The 19612-nt window shown below is 43.3% G+C and overlaps 1 protein-coding gene across 4 annotated transcripts in view; it reads left to right on the top strand.

Annotated features, from left to right (window-relative positions):
- The window catches only part of LOC120402372 (ephrin type-B receptor 5), a 150679-nt gene that overhangs the window by 68350 nt on the left and 62717 nt on the right, over positions 1–19612 (top strand). The window contains exon 1 of one of the 4 annotated variants that reach the window (XM_039533009.1): positions 11690–11769. The exons of the other annotated variants lie outside the window; for them this stretch is intronic. Within the exon in view, the coding sequence (XP_039388943.1) occupies positions 11727–11769 (43 nt within the window). The 5' untranslated portion in view covers positions 11690–11726. Of the gene's footprint in view, positions 1–11689; positions 11770–19612 lie in introns of those variants that run through there. 4 annotated transcript variants of the gene reach the window in all.

Raw genomic sequence — 19612 nt, 5'->3', positions numbered from 1 at the left:
GGCTACCATAGGTGATCAGCAACAAGAGAAGATTGTATCAGAGTCTCTTTACTGGCAAAATGTTCTGAAAAGGCTCATTGCCATTGTGAGAATGCTTGCTACCCAAAACCTAGCACCGCGTGGCACTTCAGATCATCTGTATGTGCCAAAGAATGGAAATGAAACTTCCTTAAAATTGTGGAGCTGATGTCTGAGTTTGATGCTGTACTCCAGGAGCATCTAAGAAGAGTCACCACCCGAGAAATGTACACACACCACGACCTTGGAAAAACAATTCAAAATGAGATCATACAGTTACTGGCAACAAAAGTCAAACAGAAGATTGTGGATTAGTGTTGTGGCACGACATACTGTTTGAAATAAATGTTGTAAGCAAGAGACTCCAAAGTGTTGACCTTGATATATCTGGAGCAATGGAACAACTGGACAAAGCAAAGTCATACCTACAGTCTTACCGGTCAGATGAGGGATTTCAAAACATTCTGAAGAGTACACAGAAGTTAGCAGAGGAACTTCATACTGAAGCTATTTTCCCTCCCATTCAAGAATACAAGAGTCACCGAAGAAGACATTTTGATTATGAGGCACGAGATAATCCCATAAGAGACCCCAAACAAGAATCCAAAGTTGAATTCTTTAACCAGGTGCTATTCCAAAACTCCTCACTATATCGGAAGAAGACCTACACCAGCAATGCAGGGCACCAGAGATAGTGTTGACACATGATGACATGCACAATATTGATGCGAGTGATTTAGGTGACGAACTGAAAGCCCTTTCAAGATACATTTCAGCAGAATCAACTCCAAAGGCTGTTCTGGAATATATGTGCGCAAATAAGATGACCACCCTTTTTCCAAAAGCTTTTGTTGCTCTGCGCATACTTCTAACACGTCCTGTAACAGTTGCCAGTGGAGAACACAGCTTCTCCAAGCTGAAATTAATAAAAACAAATCTATGCTCCACAATGACACAGGAGAGGCTGGTCGGCCTTGTGACACAGGAGATGCTAGTTGGCCTTGCAACCATCTCAACAGAGCATGACTGTGGACCTTCAGGAAGCAGTTCAAATCTTTGCAACCAAGAAGGCATGAAAGCACCACTTTGATTATTCAAACAGATAAAAATGCCAGTGTTTACTATGCAGACAAGAAAAGTTACATTTGCTGTTCAGGCGTTTGAAAGTTAAGTGTTACTTAAGATTTTTGAACAAGGCATTTTACGTTGTTAGTTCACTTTTATTGAGGTAGGTAGCAGAGCAGTACCATGAGAGGAGTAGAACAGGAAGAAGACAGAATTAAGACCTTTCAAAGTTTTGGCCCAAGCGAGAGGGCATGGGGGCGTCATTTGAGCTCCCTGCCTCGGGTGCCAAAATGTTATGGGCTGGCCCTGTTGACACCAGGAGAATTCCAGCTCCTCCCTGTCATTTCAGTTTTGAAACACAATGTAAACAATGAATTGCGGTTGTTTTGGGGACACTGGAATGGGTTACCTAGGGAGGTGGTGGAATCTCCTTACTTAGAGGTTTTTAAGGTCAGGCTTGACAAAGCCCTGGCTGGGATGATTTAGTTGGGGATTGGTCCTGCTTTGAGCAGGGGGTTGGACTAGATGACCTCCTGAGGTCCCTTCCAACCCTAATATTCTATGATTCTATGAGCTTTACTGTCCTGCAGACGGGGGGAAAGGGTGGGATTCAGAAAGGAGCCAATATAGAAGAAGTGGAAGGTAAGGTGGGCCAGTGGCCAGCCCCAGATGCTTCAGATGAATGTGCAAGACACATCACAACTGAATGCCTGGCCCATAGTTTCTTTCTGACTACATTAGTTAATGATTAACTTATGCTGTGAATCATGAGGGGTCTGTTGAAATCTATTGCAAAATTCCCACTGGCTTTAATGGAGCCAGGATTTTGCTTTCCGTCTCTTACATAATTTTTATTTTATCCAGTGTAACTATGGATGTTCATATTTTCCATTAACTGTCTACTCCTTTTTTGAATCTGTTCTTTCTTTCAGTGAGATCTTGTAGCAAGGAGTTTCACAGATTAATTATGCATCATGTAAAAGTACTTTTTTTTCGGTTTTAAATGTGTTGCTTTTCAATTTCATTGAACTTCTCCTTGTTCTTGTATTAGGGGGCAGTAAATAGAATTACCTAGTTCACCTTTGCTGTCCGATTCATTATTTTTTATTCCTTTGTCAGGTCCCATCTTATTTGCCTCCTCTCAATACTAAATGGGTCTAATATTTTCATTTCTCCCCATACAGAAGCCTATCTAATATGCATCTAATAATTTTTGCCAACTGTGTCTGGACCTTATTGCAGTTCTACAATAGATTTTGGGGGATGGGATGACCAGAACGGTACACACTATTTATTCCAGATGAGGGCAAGCCATTGATTTATACAAGGGCCAAACGTGTTTTTCCTCTTTCCTTTTGAGCAGTATGACAGCCTTATTGGTGTTGTTTTATAGTTTTTCTTCTTTTGTTTAAAATTTGACTATTTAAAATGCTCAGTATAGTCTGAGGGTGCTGTGTTCTTGGTGAGCCAGGAATAATCATATTCTGGATTAATACACTCAGCCCTCTGGTTTCATTCAGTTCCAGATATTGTGATAGGTTTATAAAAAAGGAAGCAAATTCCCCTCATTACCATTTTAAATACAGTATGACTTGTTTAGTCTTGTGGCAGTATCTAAAACTAGTTGAGTTATAGGCTGGGCCATTTTCTTGTGGGTGCTGTGAAAGTTGGAAGCAGTAGTGAAATAATGCTTAAAATGGTCAGCCAGCTTCCAGCATCTGGGGATCTTTTTGCCTATGGATGGTTGCTTTAACAAAGCATCATTAATGCACCGCTTGAGGAGGTGTGCAAAACCAGCCCAAACCTTACACACTGCAATCATGGAAAGCTTTTCTAATGTTTCAAGCATTATCATAGGGGACAACATGGCTATTATCATTGGCAAACTGCCATTTCTTGAGCGTTTTTAGAAAAGTAACAGAAATGGCAGCATCTACCTGTGCGTTTGCAATCTCTGCGCGTGTGCTATGCAATTGGGGGAAACACCCTGCCCCATCACCACTAAATAACAGCATGCAAATATCTGAAAGGTCTAAACACAAAGCAGGAAGAGGACTATTTAGTGTGGTGCGTTGGGGGGAACTAGCAATAATGGGATAAAATTAAGAAAGGGAAAAACAGCCTGAATATCAGGAAAAGATTCCTGACAGTGAGATGTAGGGAGCTGTGGAACTGTTTTCCAAGGAAATAGGTGGAAGCCCTTTGCTAGGGACTTTTAAAACTAGATTGGACAAAACCTAGACAAAGAGTTGTAGGGAACAATTTTGCACTGGGAAAATCCATTTTCCATGGGGAAATGGATTGGATGATCTAATAGATGTTTTCCGTTTCTAATTTGTGTAATTAATGGAACACTAACTGGCTGTTTTATTTGTACTCTGACCCTCCAGACACTATGCTAGGATCAACATTATGTCACAGAACATGTTATTAATATAGCATCATTGCCCTCAGTCAGGAAGCATCTAAATATTATGTCATTCATTGCATGATTATTTAAAATATTTATTTTATGGATAAATATTCACATTCCTTTTAAAAAACTCTGTTTGTGTATCTATCACATATAGATGGGTCATATCCCTAAAGAGAATTTTGGAGATTTCATTCACAGTTCCCTAATCTGACCACTAGACAACACCACCACCCTATTAACTTAATATTTTATTATTTATTTTGGTATAATCAATAACTCTTATTCCTGGAATGTGTACACAAGTTAAAATACACAAAAATGATTTTAGAATTAATCAAACACAAATGTGTAAATATTCTTTTACATTAGACTACTCAGATAAAGCACCATACTACTGTACTTGCCAACAAAAATATCTACCAAATTACTGCACCACTTCTTACTACCCTCTTCTTTCTATTTCTCAAATCACTACTTGAACAATTGAAAAATAGAGAAACTTTTGCACAATTAACACACCTGGGCCCTTGTTGACCAAAGAGAGAAATGTTCCATAGCTCTAGGAGAGGGAGAGTTCTCAGTGAAGTGCCTTTTGTGACCACAGGTACATCCCACAGAGAGGGAGAAAGTGTGATAAGCTTTCAGGTTCTGGGAAACAAATACAGAGCTATTCTGCTGACTCACACTGACAGGCAGAATAGACGGGTCCTTTTAGTTCCAACCCAGGAGGAAAAAAGGGTATATGTTTCTCTCTGAGGGCTGAGGCAAATAAAGGTAGGGACAAAGGAGACCAGAATAGGGAAATCGTAGGAGTAACCAAGCACAGGAGCATAGTGGGATGGTATGTAGTGGGATGGTGAGATGAGTACAGTGGAATGGTGTTCTGCAAAAGTGGACTGCTGGACATGAATGGGGTCCACCTGAGGAAGATTAGAAAGAGCATCTTAGGATACCAATTTGCCAACCTAACAAGGAGGGTTTTAAATTAGGTGGGATAAATAGATCCCAGAAGACTTTAGGTGTTTGACACAGTTCCATATGACATTCTCATGAGCAAACTAGATAAATCTGGTCTAGATTAAACCACTACAAAATGGGTGCACAACTGGTGGAAAATCCATACTCAAACAGTAGTTATCAATGGTTTGAAGTCAAAATGGAATGATGTATCTAGTGAATTTCCACTGGGGTCTGTCCTGGTTCAGGTACTATTCCAATTTTGCATTAAGGACTTGATGGAGTAGAGAGTACACTTATAAAATTTATAGATGACAAAAAGCTATGAAGGGTTGCAAGCACTTTGGAAGAGAGGATTAGAATTCAAAATGACTGACAAATTGGAGAATTGGTCTGAACTGAACAAGATGAATTTCAATAAAGACAAGTGCAAAGAACTACACGTGGGAGGGAAAAATCAGATGCACAAATACAAAATGGGGAATATCTGGCTAGGCGGTAGTATTGCAGAAAAAGATCTGGGGATGATAGTGGATCGCAACTGAATATGAGTATGGAAGATAGGATCATAATTCAAAATGATCTGGACAAATTGGAGAAATGGTCTGGGGTAAACAGGATGAAGTTTAATAAAGACAAATGCAAAGTGCTCCACTTAGGAAGGAACAATCAGTTTCACACATACAGAATGGGAAGAGACTGTCTAGGAAGGAGTACGACAGAAAGGGATCTAGGGTTATAGTGGACCACAAGCTAAATATGATGCTGTTGCCAAAAAAGGAAACATGATTCTGAGATGCATTAACAGGTGTGTTGTGAGCAAGACACGAGAAGTCATTCTTCCACTCTACTCTGCGCTGGTTAGGCCTCAACTGGAGTATTGTGTCCAGTTCTGGGCACCGCATTTCAAGAATAAATTGCCTAGGGAGGTTGTGGAATCTCCATCTCTGGAGATATTTAAGAGTAGGTTAGATAAATGTCTACCAGGGATGGTCTAGACAGTATTTGGTCCTGCCATCAGGGCAGGGGACTGGACTTGGTGACCTCTCAAGGTCTCTTCCACTCCTAGAATCTATTAATCTATGAATCTATGAGTAGGCATAGAAGGATTACATTTTTATTGGTAAGTGTTGATAAACATTAATTTCATCATGCACATACAAACCAATGAATAAAATACTACATGGATAATAATAGAAATTTATAGACAGGCAAAGTAAGAAAAATGATGGTTGAGAACTTATTAGAGTTCCACCTTAATGTGTATAAAACATATTGTAATGTTATTGTTAGCAGAGCTAGAGCAGGGATATCATTTGAGTGTGTGAGAGGTGTATTTTAACAGTTAAAAAAACTTAACTTTTTGAATGTCAGTGTCTAATGTCATTGAATCGTTATTGTCTGACACACTCACTCATAATTTCCTGCAGCTGTGAAAATTTAAATTGATAAAAATAGAAAAAATTGCTTACAATAAACATTGATATTATCCATAGAAATTACACAAAAATAAAAATTTGAATTCCACAGTGTGATGCTGCTGCACAAAAGGCAAATGTAATTCTGGGGTGTATTAACAGGACTGTCGTATGTAAGACATGGGAGATAATTATCCCGCTCTACTTGGCACTGGTGAGACCTCAGGTGGGGTATTGTGTCCAATTCTGGGCATCACACTTTAGGAAAGGGGTAGGTAAATTGGAGAGGGACCACAGGAGAGCCAAAAAATGATACAAGGTTGAGAAAACCTGATCTGTGAGGAAATGCTGAAAAAATCTGGCATATTTAGTCTAGAGAAGAGAAGGCTGAAGAAGGACATAACAGTTTTCAAATATGTAAAAGGTTGCTATATATAGGTAGGTGAGCAAGTGTTCTCCATATCTACCAAGGGTAGCACAATAACTCATTGGCTTAGTTTGCAGCAAGGGAGATTCAGGTTAGATATTAGGAAAAACCTTCTAACAATAATGAGAGTTACAGCACTGGAACAGGTTGTCTGGGGAGATTGTGGAATCGCCTTCATTGGAGGTTTTTAAGGGCAGGTTAGACAAACTCCTGTCAGGGCTCGTCTAGGTATCCTTAATCCTGCCTCAGTCTGGGGGGAATGGACTAGATGACTTCTTGAGGTTCCTTCCAGTCCGACATTTCTATTATTCTAGTTGGGGAGGAAACCAGTATTGCTAACTCCAAGCATTCAGAAATCACGAGTCAGGTCTCAAAAAATCATGAGTTTTTAAAAAAATGCATTTGTGATCTATTTTATCTGCCTTCTGGTTTCTGAGTCTTACTCTTGAGGATGCACTTGAGTCACATTTTTTCAAACTTTTATCTGCAACTATGATGGCTAGAGACTCTCGTGTGGCTGGGCCATTAAGAAAAGCACCAATTGTCAGAAGGCTTGTGATAAAATAGGGAGAGTTTACCACAGTGTGAAATGCTCTTTCTCATAGCTTCATCCCAAGCATCTATGAGCAGCTAGGATCTACAAAGACATCCAAATAGTCACTCTGGATGCCAAACAGAAGACATTCCTATCATACCTCCCCAAATCCCTTTTTCTGCTTGATCCCCTCGCCCATCCTCTCCCCATCCTACCAACAAGAACATGAGGATGGCCATACTAGGTCAGACCAATGGTACATCTAGCCCAGTATCCTGTCTCTGACAGTGGCCAGTATCAGAGCTCCAGGAGAAGTGTACAGAACAGGAAGTTGGAGAGATCCATCCTGTCTTTCCTTCCCAGATTCTGTCAGTCAGAGGTTTACAGTCACCCCGAGCATGGGATTATGTACCTGACCATGTTGACTAATAGTGATTGATGGACCTATCCTCATGAAGTTATCTAGTTCCATTTTAAATCCAGTTATACTTTGGTCCATCACAGCATCCCCTGGCAACAAGTTCCACAGGTTCATTGTGTGAAAAAGTATTTCCTCTTGTTTGTATTAAACCTCCTATGTATTCATTTCATTGGATGATGCCTGGTTTTTGAATTGTGGGAAAAAGTAAAAAACACTCCTCTATTCACTTTCTCCATCACGTTCATGATTTTATAGAGCTCTTTCATATTCCCCCTTGTCTCTTTCCTAAGCTGAACAGCTCTAATCTTTTTAGTCTCTCCTCATATGGAAGCCGTTCCATACTATGGATCATTTTTGTTGCCTTTCTCTGAACCTTTTCCAGTTCCACTATATCCTTTTTGAGATGGGATGACCAAAACTGGACCAAGTGACTATGGATTTATATAGGGGCATTATGATATTTTCTGTCTTATTTTCTGTCCCTTTCCTAATAGTTCCTAACATTCTGTTAGCCTTTTTGACCTCTGTTGCACATTGAACTGAAGTTTTCAGAGAACTATCCACAGTGACTCCAAGATCTCTTTCTTGAGTGGGAACAGATAATTTAGAACCGATCCTTATATACATGTATAGGTGGGATTATTTTTTCCAGTGTGTATTACTTTGCACTTATCAATGTTGCATTTCGTCTCCCATTTTGTTGGCCAGTCACTCAGTTTAGTAAGATCCCTTTGTAATTCTTTGAAGTCAGTTTTGGACTTAACTATCTTGAATAATTTTGTATCATCTGCAAACTTTTCTACTTTACTATTCACCCCTTTTCCAGATCATTAATGAATATGTGGAACAGCACAGTTCCCAATACAGATCCTGCGGGAACCCTGCTGATGGTCTTGGAGCCATATTTAGTCAGGAGTCAACCAGACCACAATCTCATGTAGATAGCTGAGTCAGGTCCACAACAATTATGAGATTAAAAAAAAGATTAAGGGTAAAGTTTTTGAAAGCACTTAAGTAGTTTAAGAGCCTTAGTCTCATTGAAAAGCCAGAGGAGCTAGGCTCTGAAGTACCTATGGCATTTTTGAAAATGGAACTTAGATTCCAAAGTCACTTAGGCACTTTTGAAAATTTTACCCTAACCCATATTTGGGGGCTGTTTTCTGTTTTTTGAATGAGTGTTGCCAGCTCTCACAAATGAAGAAAGTCAGGGGATTTTTGCCCCTGCTGCAGGAACTCTCGCTAGAAAAACTGAGACTAAACTACAAACATGCATAAAGTTGATGGAACTTACAGCTTCTCCCTGCCCCCTGCAAATTAATTAATTATGGGTTCTACATCTGCTTGTCCCTCAGCCCCACATTGCTTATGCTACACCCCCTTAGTCCTACATCAATGAATTTTCTGCCCCTAGCTCCCACATCTGTCCCAGCCCTACATTAGCTCTACACCCAGCTTCTCCTACAGCTGAAGGGCTCTTCTCTCCTTTCCCAGGACTAGTGTTGCAGGGACAGAGAGATGGAGAGGGAGAGGGAGGAGCAGAGAGCACCAACCCATTGCTCAGAAGAGAGGCTGGGGGAGGAGGGAGAAGAGCCACCACGAGTTACTGGGCTTTTTAGCTGCCTCCTCCTCCCTCTCCTCCTGTGAGAATGGTGGTGGTGGCTTCCTCCCCTTATTCAAAAACTTCTGTGGCTCCTGGGGAGGAAGCGAGAGTGCAGCCTGCCTCCTGCAGCTGTTTTTCTTCAGGAGGCAGGGGAGTGGACAGGGACGACCTTAGGAGTGGGCCACCCGGGCGACCACCCAGGGCACCATGGTCAAGGAGCGCTGAGTGTGCGGCAGCACAAAGGTCACACTGCCAGTGTAAAATCAGAACTGCTCCTGGCTGGCCAGGGAGTTCCATGGGGGCGGGGGGGGGGGGGGTGTGTGTGCCCAGATTTCTCACTGCTTCCTCCTGGCAGAGGAGTAGGGGGGTGGGGAAGGAAAGCAGTGAAGCACAGATACTGCTTGCTCCCCCCACGTTCCTCTGTGGCCCCCGGGGGCTGTGAGGGGAGGGGCGAGGAGCAACACCAAGCACTCCGTGGATCCAGGTCACTTTGCCCACCTGGGCTGTGCTGTGAGGCGAGAATCAGGAGCTGCTGCTCTCTTCTCCCCTTATGCAGCCTAAGTAGGGGAAGTGACCTGAGTGCAAGAAGCTCCGATGTTGCTCCTTGCTTTCCCCCCCACACAGCCCCCTATGAGTGCGTGGAAGAGCAGTATTTGAGGGGCAGAAGCAGCAATGCCAGCTGCTCCGTGCATCCAGATCAATTTCCCCATGTGGGTGCAGGAGGGAGATGCAGGGGTTGGGGTGCAGGAGGTTAGGGATGCAGGACGGGGTTGTAGGAAAGGGCAGGGGTTAGGAGTACAGGAGGGGGAGGGGCTGGCCCTGGGAGTGGCGAAGGCCAGGGTTCTGCACCAGTCCCAGGCGGCTCAGCTCCAGGGAGACAGGCGGGGCCCCACAGGTGGTGGGAAGCAGAGACTGCCCGGAGCCGGAGGTGCACTGGGGTCCGGCCAGGGAGCAGCGAGGAGCCAGCAGGTGGGGTCAGGAGGCAAAGAGGAGCCCTCGGCCGGCCGGCTGGCCAAGAGGAGCAAGTGATGGGAGGGAGGAGCCAGTGGGCTGGTGAGGCACAGTGCAAGCGGAGCAGGTTGGGGCCCCTTCTGAGTATGGGTCTGGCTCCATGGTGCTGCTGGCACCACTGTAAACCCGATACAGATTGCAGGGCTGCCTGCAGCAGAGGCCACTGAGGTTGGCAACACTGCCTATGACTGTTCACTGGTCAGTGTGCAGAATGAGTTGGATGATCTCAGTCCAGTTCCAAGTGGGGTAGCTGCTCATGTCACAAAACATTCCTTTGCCCACCATGGCAGATAAAACGTGAAGATTTAAAAAAAACCCTAAAATCAGATTGTTTTAATTTAAATTAAATACCTTTTTCCTTTTAAAAATAAACGTGTGTGATAGACCCAGGCCAGTTGGGTACAGCAGAATAGCAGAAGGCAGATATACTGGCCACTGGATTAACAGTTTTCTGCTCCCTGACTGACCAGAGCAGGGGCTGCTCCAGGCTAATGAGAACACCTGACTCTAATTAATCTGTAAAGAGTCAGGTGAGGCCATTCAGTTAATGTGACCACCTGACTCTAAGGCCCCGCTGATACTATAAAAAGGGCTCACTCCAGTCAGGCAGGGGAGAGCCAGGGAGAGGAAGTGTGGCTGAAAGGCTGGTTAATGAAGACACCCTCAAACCATCGTTAAGGGATCCCTAAGGCAAGGATGAAGAAGGGAGAAGCAGGAGAGCTGTGGGGAAATGGCCCAGGGAAATGTAGCAACCCTGGCAGTGAAATGTTGGCTGCCAATAGCTGCTACCATTAGGGTCCCTGGGCTGGAACCTGGAGTAGAGGGTGGGCCTGGGTTCCCCCCAACCCACCACTACAGGAACACCTCCTGGGAGGGGAAGTCAGGCCCCTGTCAGGACAGGAGGCTACACTGTTCTGAAATAAGCCCCAGGGACAACAGAGACTGTGGGAGTTGTCTCACCAACCTCCTTGCAGGCCTATGATGAAAAGGGCTCAGTAGACTGTAACCCTGGCCTTAGAGAGAGAAGGGCTACGTGGAGGGTCACAGTGAGCCACTGAGGCTGGCATAAACTGCCTAGAAGTCCAGGACCCATGCGGGCAAGGTCAGAGCTCTGCCACACTTGTTTAAAATTAAATGTGACACATACAACCTGTGATATGGCCAAAACTTACTGTAATCTATTAAAATAATTTAAATAAATTAAAAAATGCTGCACTGTAGCAGGGTGATGACCCGCTCCAGCCCTGAGAGGGTTGGAACCTGGGAGAGGGCTGGCAGGCTGGAAGAACAGCCCAGGCTGAGTGGGGAAACAGCTGCAGCTGTGGCCATGCCCCAAACAGACTCAGCTGGCCCTATAAAGGGACTGCTGAGCTGAAGCACTCTGTCTTCCTCTGCCTGTAGAGGGAGAAGGGCCTGGCTGCAGGGAGCTAGAGACAGGGTACCTGAGTGGAGCAGGGCTGGGGAAAGGCAGAGGGGCTGGGGAAAGGCGGAGGAGCTGGGGCGCTCCAGCCTGGAAAGCCCTGGGCTGTGGCCTAGCAGAAGGCAACAGGTACTGGAGGTTGCAGAGGGCAGCCCAGGAGTAGGCCAAGGCAGCAGGTCCTGACCCAACCTTGCCAGTGATGAGTAGGCTGATACTGCAGTCTGCCCCAGCGCGTGGGGCTAGATGATGACTGGCAGTAGTCTGATGGTGAGGTGGGGATAGTGGGTGGGGGTTCATCAGGGAGGGGAGACCCTGAGAGAAAGGGAGTGCTGCCAGGGGGCAGCACCCCAGATAAAGGGGCACCGCGTCCTGGGAGGGACATGGGAGCCAAGAAACAGGTGGATCACCGGCCTGCAGAGGGTGCTCTGGAGGTTGGAAATGGAGCTAATTCCCTGCAAGACCGGCAGAAGGTGCCACAGGGGTGAGTCCGCTCTTCTACATGCATCAAGGATCCTTCCTAAGTTTTAATGCATTAAAAGGTGCTCCTTTTTTAATTGAATTCAGAATCGGGAAAAGATCTTTAACATCTGCAAGCTTTATCAATGTTATAATATCATGTACTGCATTAAGTAAGTATAGGTATTATTTCCAGTCTTCAAAGTGAAGCGAATTGACATTTTTCCAAATGTAAGTACTTTCAGTTTCTGGTGTGCAGAAAAGCTTTTGCCTTAATTTAGTTTTGGTTTAAGTTTAGCTGGCAGGTGCACAAAGAATGTTTTCTTTAGACTAGTTTGTTCATAGCTGAGAAACTGATTGGGAGTTGAATAAAAGCTGGAAATCTTACTTTTTATTCATAGACTGGAAGAAAATAAGGAGAGAATAAGATCTATTTATTATGAAATCTTGAAGAACATGGGACCAGATTGTCAAAGGTATTTAGGTACCTAAACATGCAGATAGGTACCTAGTGGGATTTTTCAAATGCACCTAAGCAATGTAGGCACCAAACGCTCCTTGTTTTCAACATCCAATGATTATAATAGAGAGAAAGTGGGTGAAGTAAAGGTAGTTAGGCACTTAACCTGCTTAGGTCCTTCAAAAATCCCACCTGGTTCTGTTTGAATCTTTAGGCATCTAAGTATCTTTGAAAATCTAGCCCATGGTAACCAGAGACAATCTTTCAATTCACTTACAAGATTAATACTTTCTTTGTTTAATTAGGGTTACCATGCCTCCATATTTTGCTGCACATGTCTGGCTTTTTAGTCCTTAAATCGCAGTCCAGGAGGAACTTTTAAATATCTAAAAATGTCCAGGAAAATATGGATGTATGGTAACCCTATCAGCAACTTACAACTCCCAGGTTTAGGTCATCGGCCATAGGGGTCAGCACCATGAAGGTTTTCTGCCAAGCCAGCCAGATGGCAATGGTCAGGAACATTGCCCGGGAAACACCACTCTGCCTGGTGGCCATGGTCCACAGCAGCATCCTTCCTAGTCCTGCGCCGCCTCCCGCTACCACTCCTAGGGCAGGAGCCAACGCCAGGCTCCAGCGATCTGCAGGGGCACAGAGCCGGCAGGCGGCATCCGCCTCCTCCCTGGACTCCAACTTTCCTGGGTCCCTGAACCGTGGGGCCCGAAGCAACTTCCCACACTCACCCCCCCCCCCCCAGCTTGGGCTGCTGCTGTGTGGAGGAAGCGCCCAGCGGGGAGGCACATGGGCTGGAGAGTGGCAGGAGCTGGGAAAGTTGGAGCCTGGGGAGGAGGCAGCTGTGCATATCAGCACAAAAGGACAGGGGTTTTCTTCTCCTTCACTTTGTTCCCAAGCGACTAGGGATAAAGGGAAGAGACCTTCTCCTTCCTTCACCATTGCTGCAGAGAGACATCAGCCTTTTTCCAGCAAACAGGAACACAATTGGCTGCCAAATCAATTCTCTTATCACACTCCAGACTACTTACCCTGTACACTGTATGAGTCAGTGGTTATGTTCAAGCATAGCTGTATATAGAAACATGTTACTATGCTGCAAACAAGCTACTTATAGCTTTTTTGACACTGATCATATAAAATTTAGCAAGGATTCAGTGATATACCGTTAACTTTGGGACGACTTATAGAGCTGTAGTTGCCACATTGAGATCTCTGGGGCAGTTTGCCCAGGGAGGAGTTTGGTCATATGATGTTGGTTACTTATTTTTCACCTGGTAAATTGCAATTAAAGTGCATTATTACATCCTAATGTTTCTTTCCCACCTAAGCAATTTCTGTATCTGCTACAGGGTTTCACTTAATTTGCAGTTGATGAGGGAGGAGGGAGAATATGTGAAAACTTGTATTTGAACTGTCCAAATTACACTTGTCAGTATAAAGTAGATGTACTTTCTGTCATATCAATAGTGGGAATGTGTGAGACTGTTGCCTTACAACCACCTGAAGTGAATCCTCCCAGTCCAAAACTGGATTAAATGCAGTATTTTCAGCTTGTAGATGAGCCTGTACTTCAAGGTGGAACAGATGTTGGTACTTAGATGGCTTTTCTGCACTGCAAAGGGCATGTGTGAGCTACTATAGCTTATTGTAGTGGCATTGGAGGCACTGTGACTGAGCGGGTGGGACTTTCAATGTCCATGTTGGTGGTGGTTCTTTTGGGACAGTTGGAAGATTTCCTGGCCACTTGAGGTAGATGCTAGTTCAGCTCATAAAGCTGGCCCCACTCTTGATTCAGTAGTTGGGTTGGAATTGGAGATGGAGCAAGGGCTGGTAATGCAAATTTCTGGCAATGGCAATTGAGATATTGTGAAGGTGTAACATCCTTCTGGTTTCTTGTTTCAGGAAAGCTGCTAATTTTATTCTTTTATAATTGTACTTTTAGTTATTTTAAAGGTTCCAGAAAAGAGGATTTTGAAATTACTTGGAAATGGAAATAAATGCATGGAAGAGTTCTTTTTCTGAGTTCTTTCTATTAGGCTTGCCTGAATGCTGAATTGTTAGTTTCTACATAGCAAACACAATTTTTTAATTTTTTTTTAAATGTTCATTTCTATCGTCCCTTGAGCAAACAAATGACATTGGTGGTGAGGTCACGCTGACGTCTGATCTATTGAGAAAATTACCCATCTGGATAAATAGGATTTTTGTAACTATGTATATGTTAAAACCAACAGTGCTTTATTAAGTTCAATGTTCTCACGAGCACATAAGCATTTTTGCAATATTTTTAAAGAGGAAATAATTAAAATATGTTAAAATTTAGTTAATGTTGCTTCTGTAAAATCTTACAATTTTATTCCCTCCTCCATTTCTGTTGTGTTCTAATCTAGAATGCTAATGTGTATAGGTGTGAGAAACAAGTAGTGAAACTTCCTACCCCATTGTTAAAGTGGATGGTTGGGCGTCCAGTTAAAAACAAAACAAATTAGGCTATTTTTGCTACTGAACACTGTTGGCTCCTTCATTGTAACATCTATAAGTGTTTTCCAGAACAGCAATCTGAGCAATATTATGTTGCATAGCCCAATGAATAGAGTGCTGGAGTAGGACTCTAGGCCGGCCACTGGCCTGTTGGGTGACCTTTGGCAAGTCACTTCCTCTGGTTCCCTATCTGTAAAATGGACATAATGATACTAATCATCTTTGTGAAGTGTTTTGAGACCTATTGAGGAAAAGTGCTATATAAGAGCTAGATAATTATTTATTTGCCACTGAAACTAGGCCTCTCTACAGTACCGATTTTTACACTACTAATTTTCTTTACATGGTGTATACTGGGTGTGACAGATCCTAGTAAGCGCCCCTTTGTGGCCATCTGCTAGGATTGATATGAGGGAAATCCAAACTTCTGTCCTATGGATTCCCAAGGGTGTTTTAAGATGGAGCCTAAATGGTGTCAAGCCATTGCCCCAATCTCAGGGCTCAGATCTCTTGTCTGGCACCCACTTGCACAGCAGTTTCCAACACTTGGAATTTGCCTAACCCCCTGGGTGCAAGCACTGCCTCTTCAGACTCCCCAGGTCTTAAACACACCTATGTCCTGGAACTCCACCCCAAAAGATGTGAAACTTCTGGTTTACAGTTTAAGTATCTCTGAGATGTGAAGCAATTGACAAGACACACATTTTGTTCAGACTATCACCTTTATGCTCTTAACAGATTATGTACAGGAGAGTACAAATCATACTAAACAACGTCTCTCTAGTCAACCTTCCCTTAGGAGTCCTCTGGTGGGGGGGAAATCTATATTCTGTCAGAAAGGCAGGATCCCTGCCTCCTTGCCTACCCTGCTCCTGCAACAGTCTAACTCAGGGGTCGGCAACCTTTCAGAAGTGGTGTGCCAAGTCTTCATTTATTCACTCTAATTTAAGGTTTTGCATGCCAGTAATACATTTTAACATTTGTAGAAGGTCTCTTTCTAGAAGTCTAATATATAACTAAACTGTTGTATGAAAGTAATAAGGTTTTTAAAATGTTTAAGAAACTTCATTTAAAATTACATTAAAATGCAGAGCCCCCCCCCCGACTGGTGGCTAGAACCCAGGCAGTGTGAGTGCCACTGAAAATCAGCTTGGGTTGCCTACCCCTGGACTATGCCATCACTTGCTTACATGGTAAAGTGATATTAGGAAAGCATTTGATGTATTTTATCTGATTTTAAAAATTAGGGTTACCATACATCTGTATTTCCCCGAACATGTCCAGCTTTTTGCTTCTTAAATCGCCGTCCGGGAGGATTTTTTAAATATCTAAAAATGTCCAGGGAAGGGGCCAGGGATTGGGGTGTCCTCTTATTTGAATGTTTAAAATAAGGTTACCAGATATGATCAGTTAGTATTAGATGCAAAACATGTTTTGATAAACTTGCTTTTTCCCCCTGTGCATCCAACACATTTGAGGCAGTTTTTTGTCAATTAAAAAAAAAAATTTAAATGCTGTTTTTGTGCATTTTTAGTTGAACTCTAATTTCCATTCAAATGCCATTTGCCACAAATAAGAAAGTTAATCATCATTTAGTAAATAAGAAATTAATCATTCACCGTTTTCTAACAATACAAAAATGCAAACAATAAGAATCTGAATAAATGTATGTTAAGCTAAATAATTGCATAAATAAACATGTACTGATAGCTTATCCTCCTAGTTAGCAAAAAGTACCAAATTTAGCGTGAATGCTATTTAGTTGCAAATCATTGTTTTAATGGCGAACAGCCAATGAGAATCAGATGTTCTTTGGGAAAATAACTAAACAGTACAAATACACAATAAGATTACAATTGATTATGTAAATCAAGGTTACCTGCTTGCTGATTTTAAATCATGATTAAAATCAGTTATTTATATCAAGCCACCCTGTTGCCAGCTAGCATTAGTTGGCCCTTTTTGTTGGCAGTATCAGCAGAGAGCCCATGCACTGAATGGGGCATAGAGAACTCAGCTGCCTTCTCAAGCCTTGAGTATTAGTATGCATGGTAGTATCGTAACACCTAGAAGCCCCAGTCATAGACCAAGACCACATTGTGCTCAGTACTGTACAAACACAGAACCAAAAAATACTTTTGCTGCTCCAAAGAGCTTAGAGTGCAATACAAGAAACAACAGATGGGTACAGGCAGACAGGGAGTATTAGGAAACCATGAGTATGTCTACACTGGAGCAAGAGGTGTAACTTCTAGCATGCGAGACATACCTGTGCTAGCTCTGATTGAGCTAGTGTACTAAAAATATAAGTCTAGCTAGGGCAGTGCAAATGGTAGCTGATCCGAGTATGATCCCATCCTAAACTTTTGTTGTGTTCTGGGAACAGCCAGCCCATGCTGTACTTCTGTTTTTACTGTACTGGCTTGATTAGAGCTAGTGCAGGTATGTCTACGTGAGCTAGAAATTATACCTCCAGCTCCAGTGTTGACATTCCCAAAGAGACAAGATGGTCAGCATGGTAGACTATGGTCTCAGCACACCAGCAGCAGAGTGTTCCATCCAGGAAGATAGACACACTAGGTGTAGAGTGTGTTTGGATTGGTGGGTTGGTTTGATTTGCTGCATTATTTTCTCATAGGTCATTCTTTAGGCAGCATCAACAGAGAGGACCGAATGGGCCATGAGACTGTCTCTAGAGGCAGTTCCTCTAGCACTGGTATGAAGCATGTTTTGGGGTAAACGGAAGAGGAGGAAATGTGCACCACTATTCTGGTGCCCAGGGTGCCTGTTCTAAACAGGCTGAGTTCTCCAGCGCTGGGAATCTGGCACATTCATCCCTTTATGTGGTCTCATTTGCTACAAGTAAATTAGTGCAAGTGCTGCTGTTTCCCCAATTTTGGCCTCTGGTTTGAAGTGATATTAAAAAGACTCCATTTCCCTCACCTCTGGAATATGGCTCCAGCAGTTGGTCTGAGCATGTTATCAGAAAGGAGGCGTCATCCAAAATATAACTATTTCTATAAACTCAGGAAATCTGCTTATATTAGCATCCTCCCAGGGGCTGAGCAGAGTAGTAGTGCAGGGATACACCAGAATTTAAATGAGTCTCTCAGCAAAAGGCTAATTAAAGGGGAATCTGATAACTATCTGTAAATTCTTGAATGGGGGTAAATACTAAGGAGGGAGGGGGATTGTTTAGAATAGTCTGGATCAAGGCACAACTGGGACTTTATGGAATCTAGTAAAGCCATAGCATTGGTTGAAAAGGCCTTTTGTTCTAGTTCTGTGGCTCTTTTATCTTCCACTCCCTAATAATCATTTGAGAGGCTAAAATGTCTCCTGCTTTCTCTCTTCCCAAAGATGAATTACTTTTGGGGGACATACATAGAATTCCATCTGCCCATTGTGGGGAAATGCCAGCCTGTAAGAAAGCAATAAGTACCATGCCTTAACAGACTCTTTTTAAAATGCATTTTGGGTTTTTTTTGACATGACTGAAGGGATTTGTTTAAAAATCTGATAGTTAGCATTTAAAACACTTTTTCTTTCTTTCGTGAAGACAGAGGGAGATCTGTAGTGACTCACCAGGACGATTATTCTGGGAGGTGGGTGGGAGTATCACAAATACAAAGTTATACAAACATTTGCAGAGGCTCTAACGGAAGCTGCAGTTTCACTGGATGACCTTTCAATCCATTATCAAAGCGGCTGCATGCCCCATTTCATGGCAGAAGAAACAGATATAAATATGGAGTAAAGACAGAGAATCTGTGTCCAGAACATTTTAAGCAGCAAAGAGTCATGTGGCACCTTATAGACTAATGGATGTATTGGAGCATGAGCTTTCGTGGGTGAATACCCACTTCGTCTGTTAGTCTATAAGGTGCCACAGGACTCTTTGCTGCTTTTACAGATCCAGACTAACATGGCTACCCCTCTGATACAGAACACTTAATAAAACATGTAAAACATTTACTGCAGATCTACTGATTCTTGCCAATGCTATCTTTCCTTTTCCTTTGTTTCTGCCTGTTTCACATAGCCTGGAGCCATAGCACATTGTGCTGTGGTCTCATCAGCTCACACAAGCCTGGTTTGGTTTGAGTCAGTACTTGAATGGGAAGTCACTGAGCAACATGTAGGAAATGGGGTTGAGGATTCAGTGAGTGGTTCTCTTATTTTTGCGAGACACTGAAAACAGCCTCCTTCCCAAAACAAGAACATATATGGTTGCTTTGATTAGCATATATTATCAGACTCATAGACTTTAAGGCAAGAAGGGACCACAATGATCATCTAGTCCAGCCATTCTCAAACTGTGGGTTGGAACCCCAAAGTGGGTCATAATCCCATTTTAATGGAGTTACTTAGACTTGCTGGGACCCAGGGCCAAAGCCCGAGCCCCACTGCCTGGGGTCAAAGTAGAAGCCTAAGGGCTTCAGCCCAGGGCAGCGGGGCTCAGGTTACAGGCCCCCTGCCTCGGGCTGAAGCCAATGGGCTTTGGCCCCTCTGTCCTGGGTGGCAGGGCTCGGGCAGGCTCAGACTTTGGTCCCCCCTTCGGGGATCGTGTAGTAGTTTTTGTTCTCGGAGGTGGGGGAGAGAAGAGTTGTAGTGCAATGAAATTTGCACTAGATCTAGTCTGATCTCCTGCACATCAGACCACAGAACCTCACTCACTCACTCCTGTAATAGACCCCTAATCTCTGGCAAAGTTACTGAAGTCCTCAAATTGTGGCTTAAAGACTTAAAGTTACAGAGAATAAGCTAGTGTAAAGCTGCAAGTGGCCCCATGCTACAAATATGGAGGTCAGTTGGACCCTGAGCATTTTGGCAAGAGCCAATAGCCAGACACCTGGGAAAGAATAGTCTGTAGTAACTCAGAGCCCTCCCCGGCTAGTACCCCCAATGACAG

The sequence above is a fragment of the Mauremys reevesii genome, linkage group 1 (genome assembly GCF_016161935.1).
Source record: "Mauremys reevesii isolate NIE-2019 linkage group 1, ASM1616193v1, whole genome shotgun sequence".
Classification (NCBI taxonomy): domain Eukaryota; kingdom Metazoa; phylum Chordata; order Testudines; family Geoemydidae; genus Mauremys; species Mauremys reevesii.
Note: the sequence above shows the minus strand (reverse complement) of the source record. Positions and strands in the feature narration are given on the sequence as shown.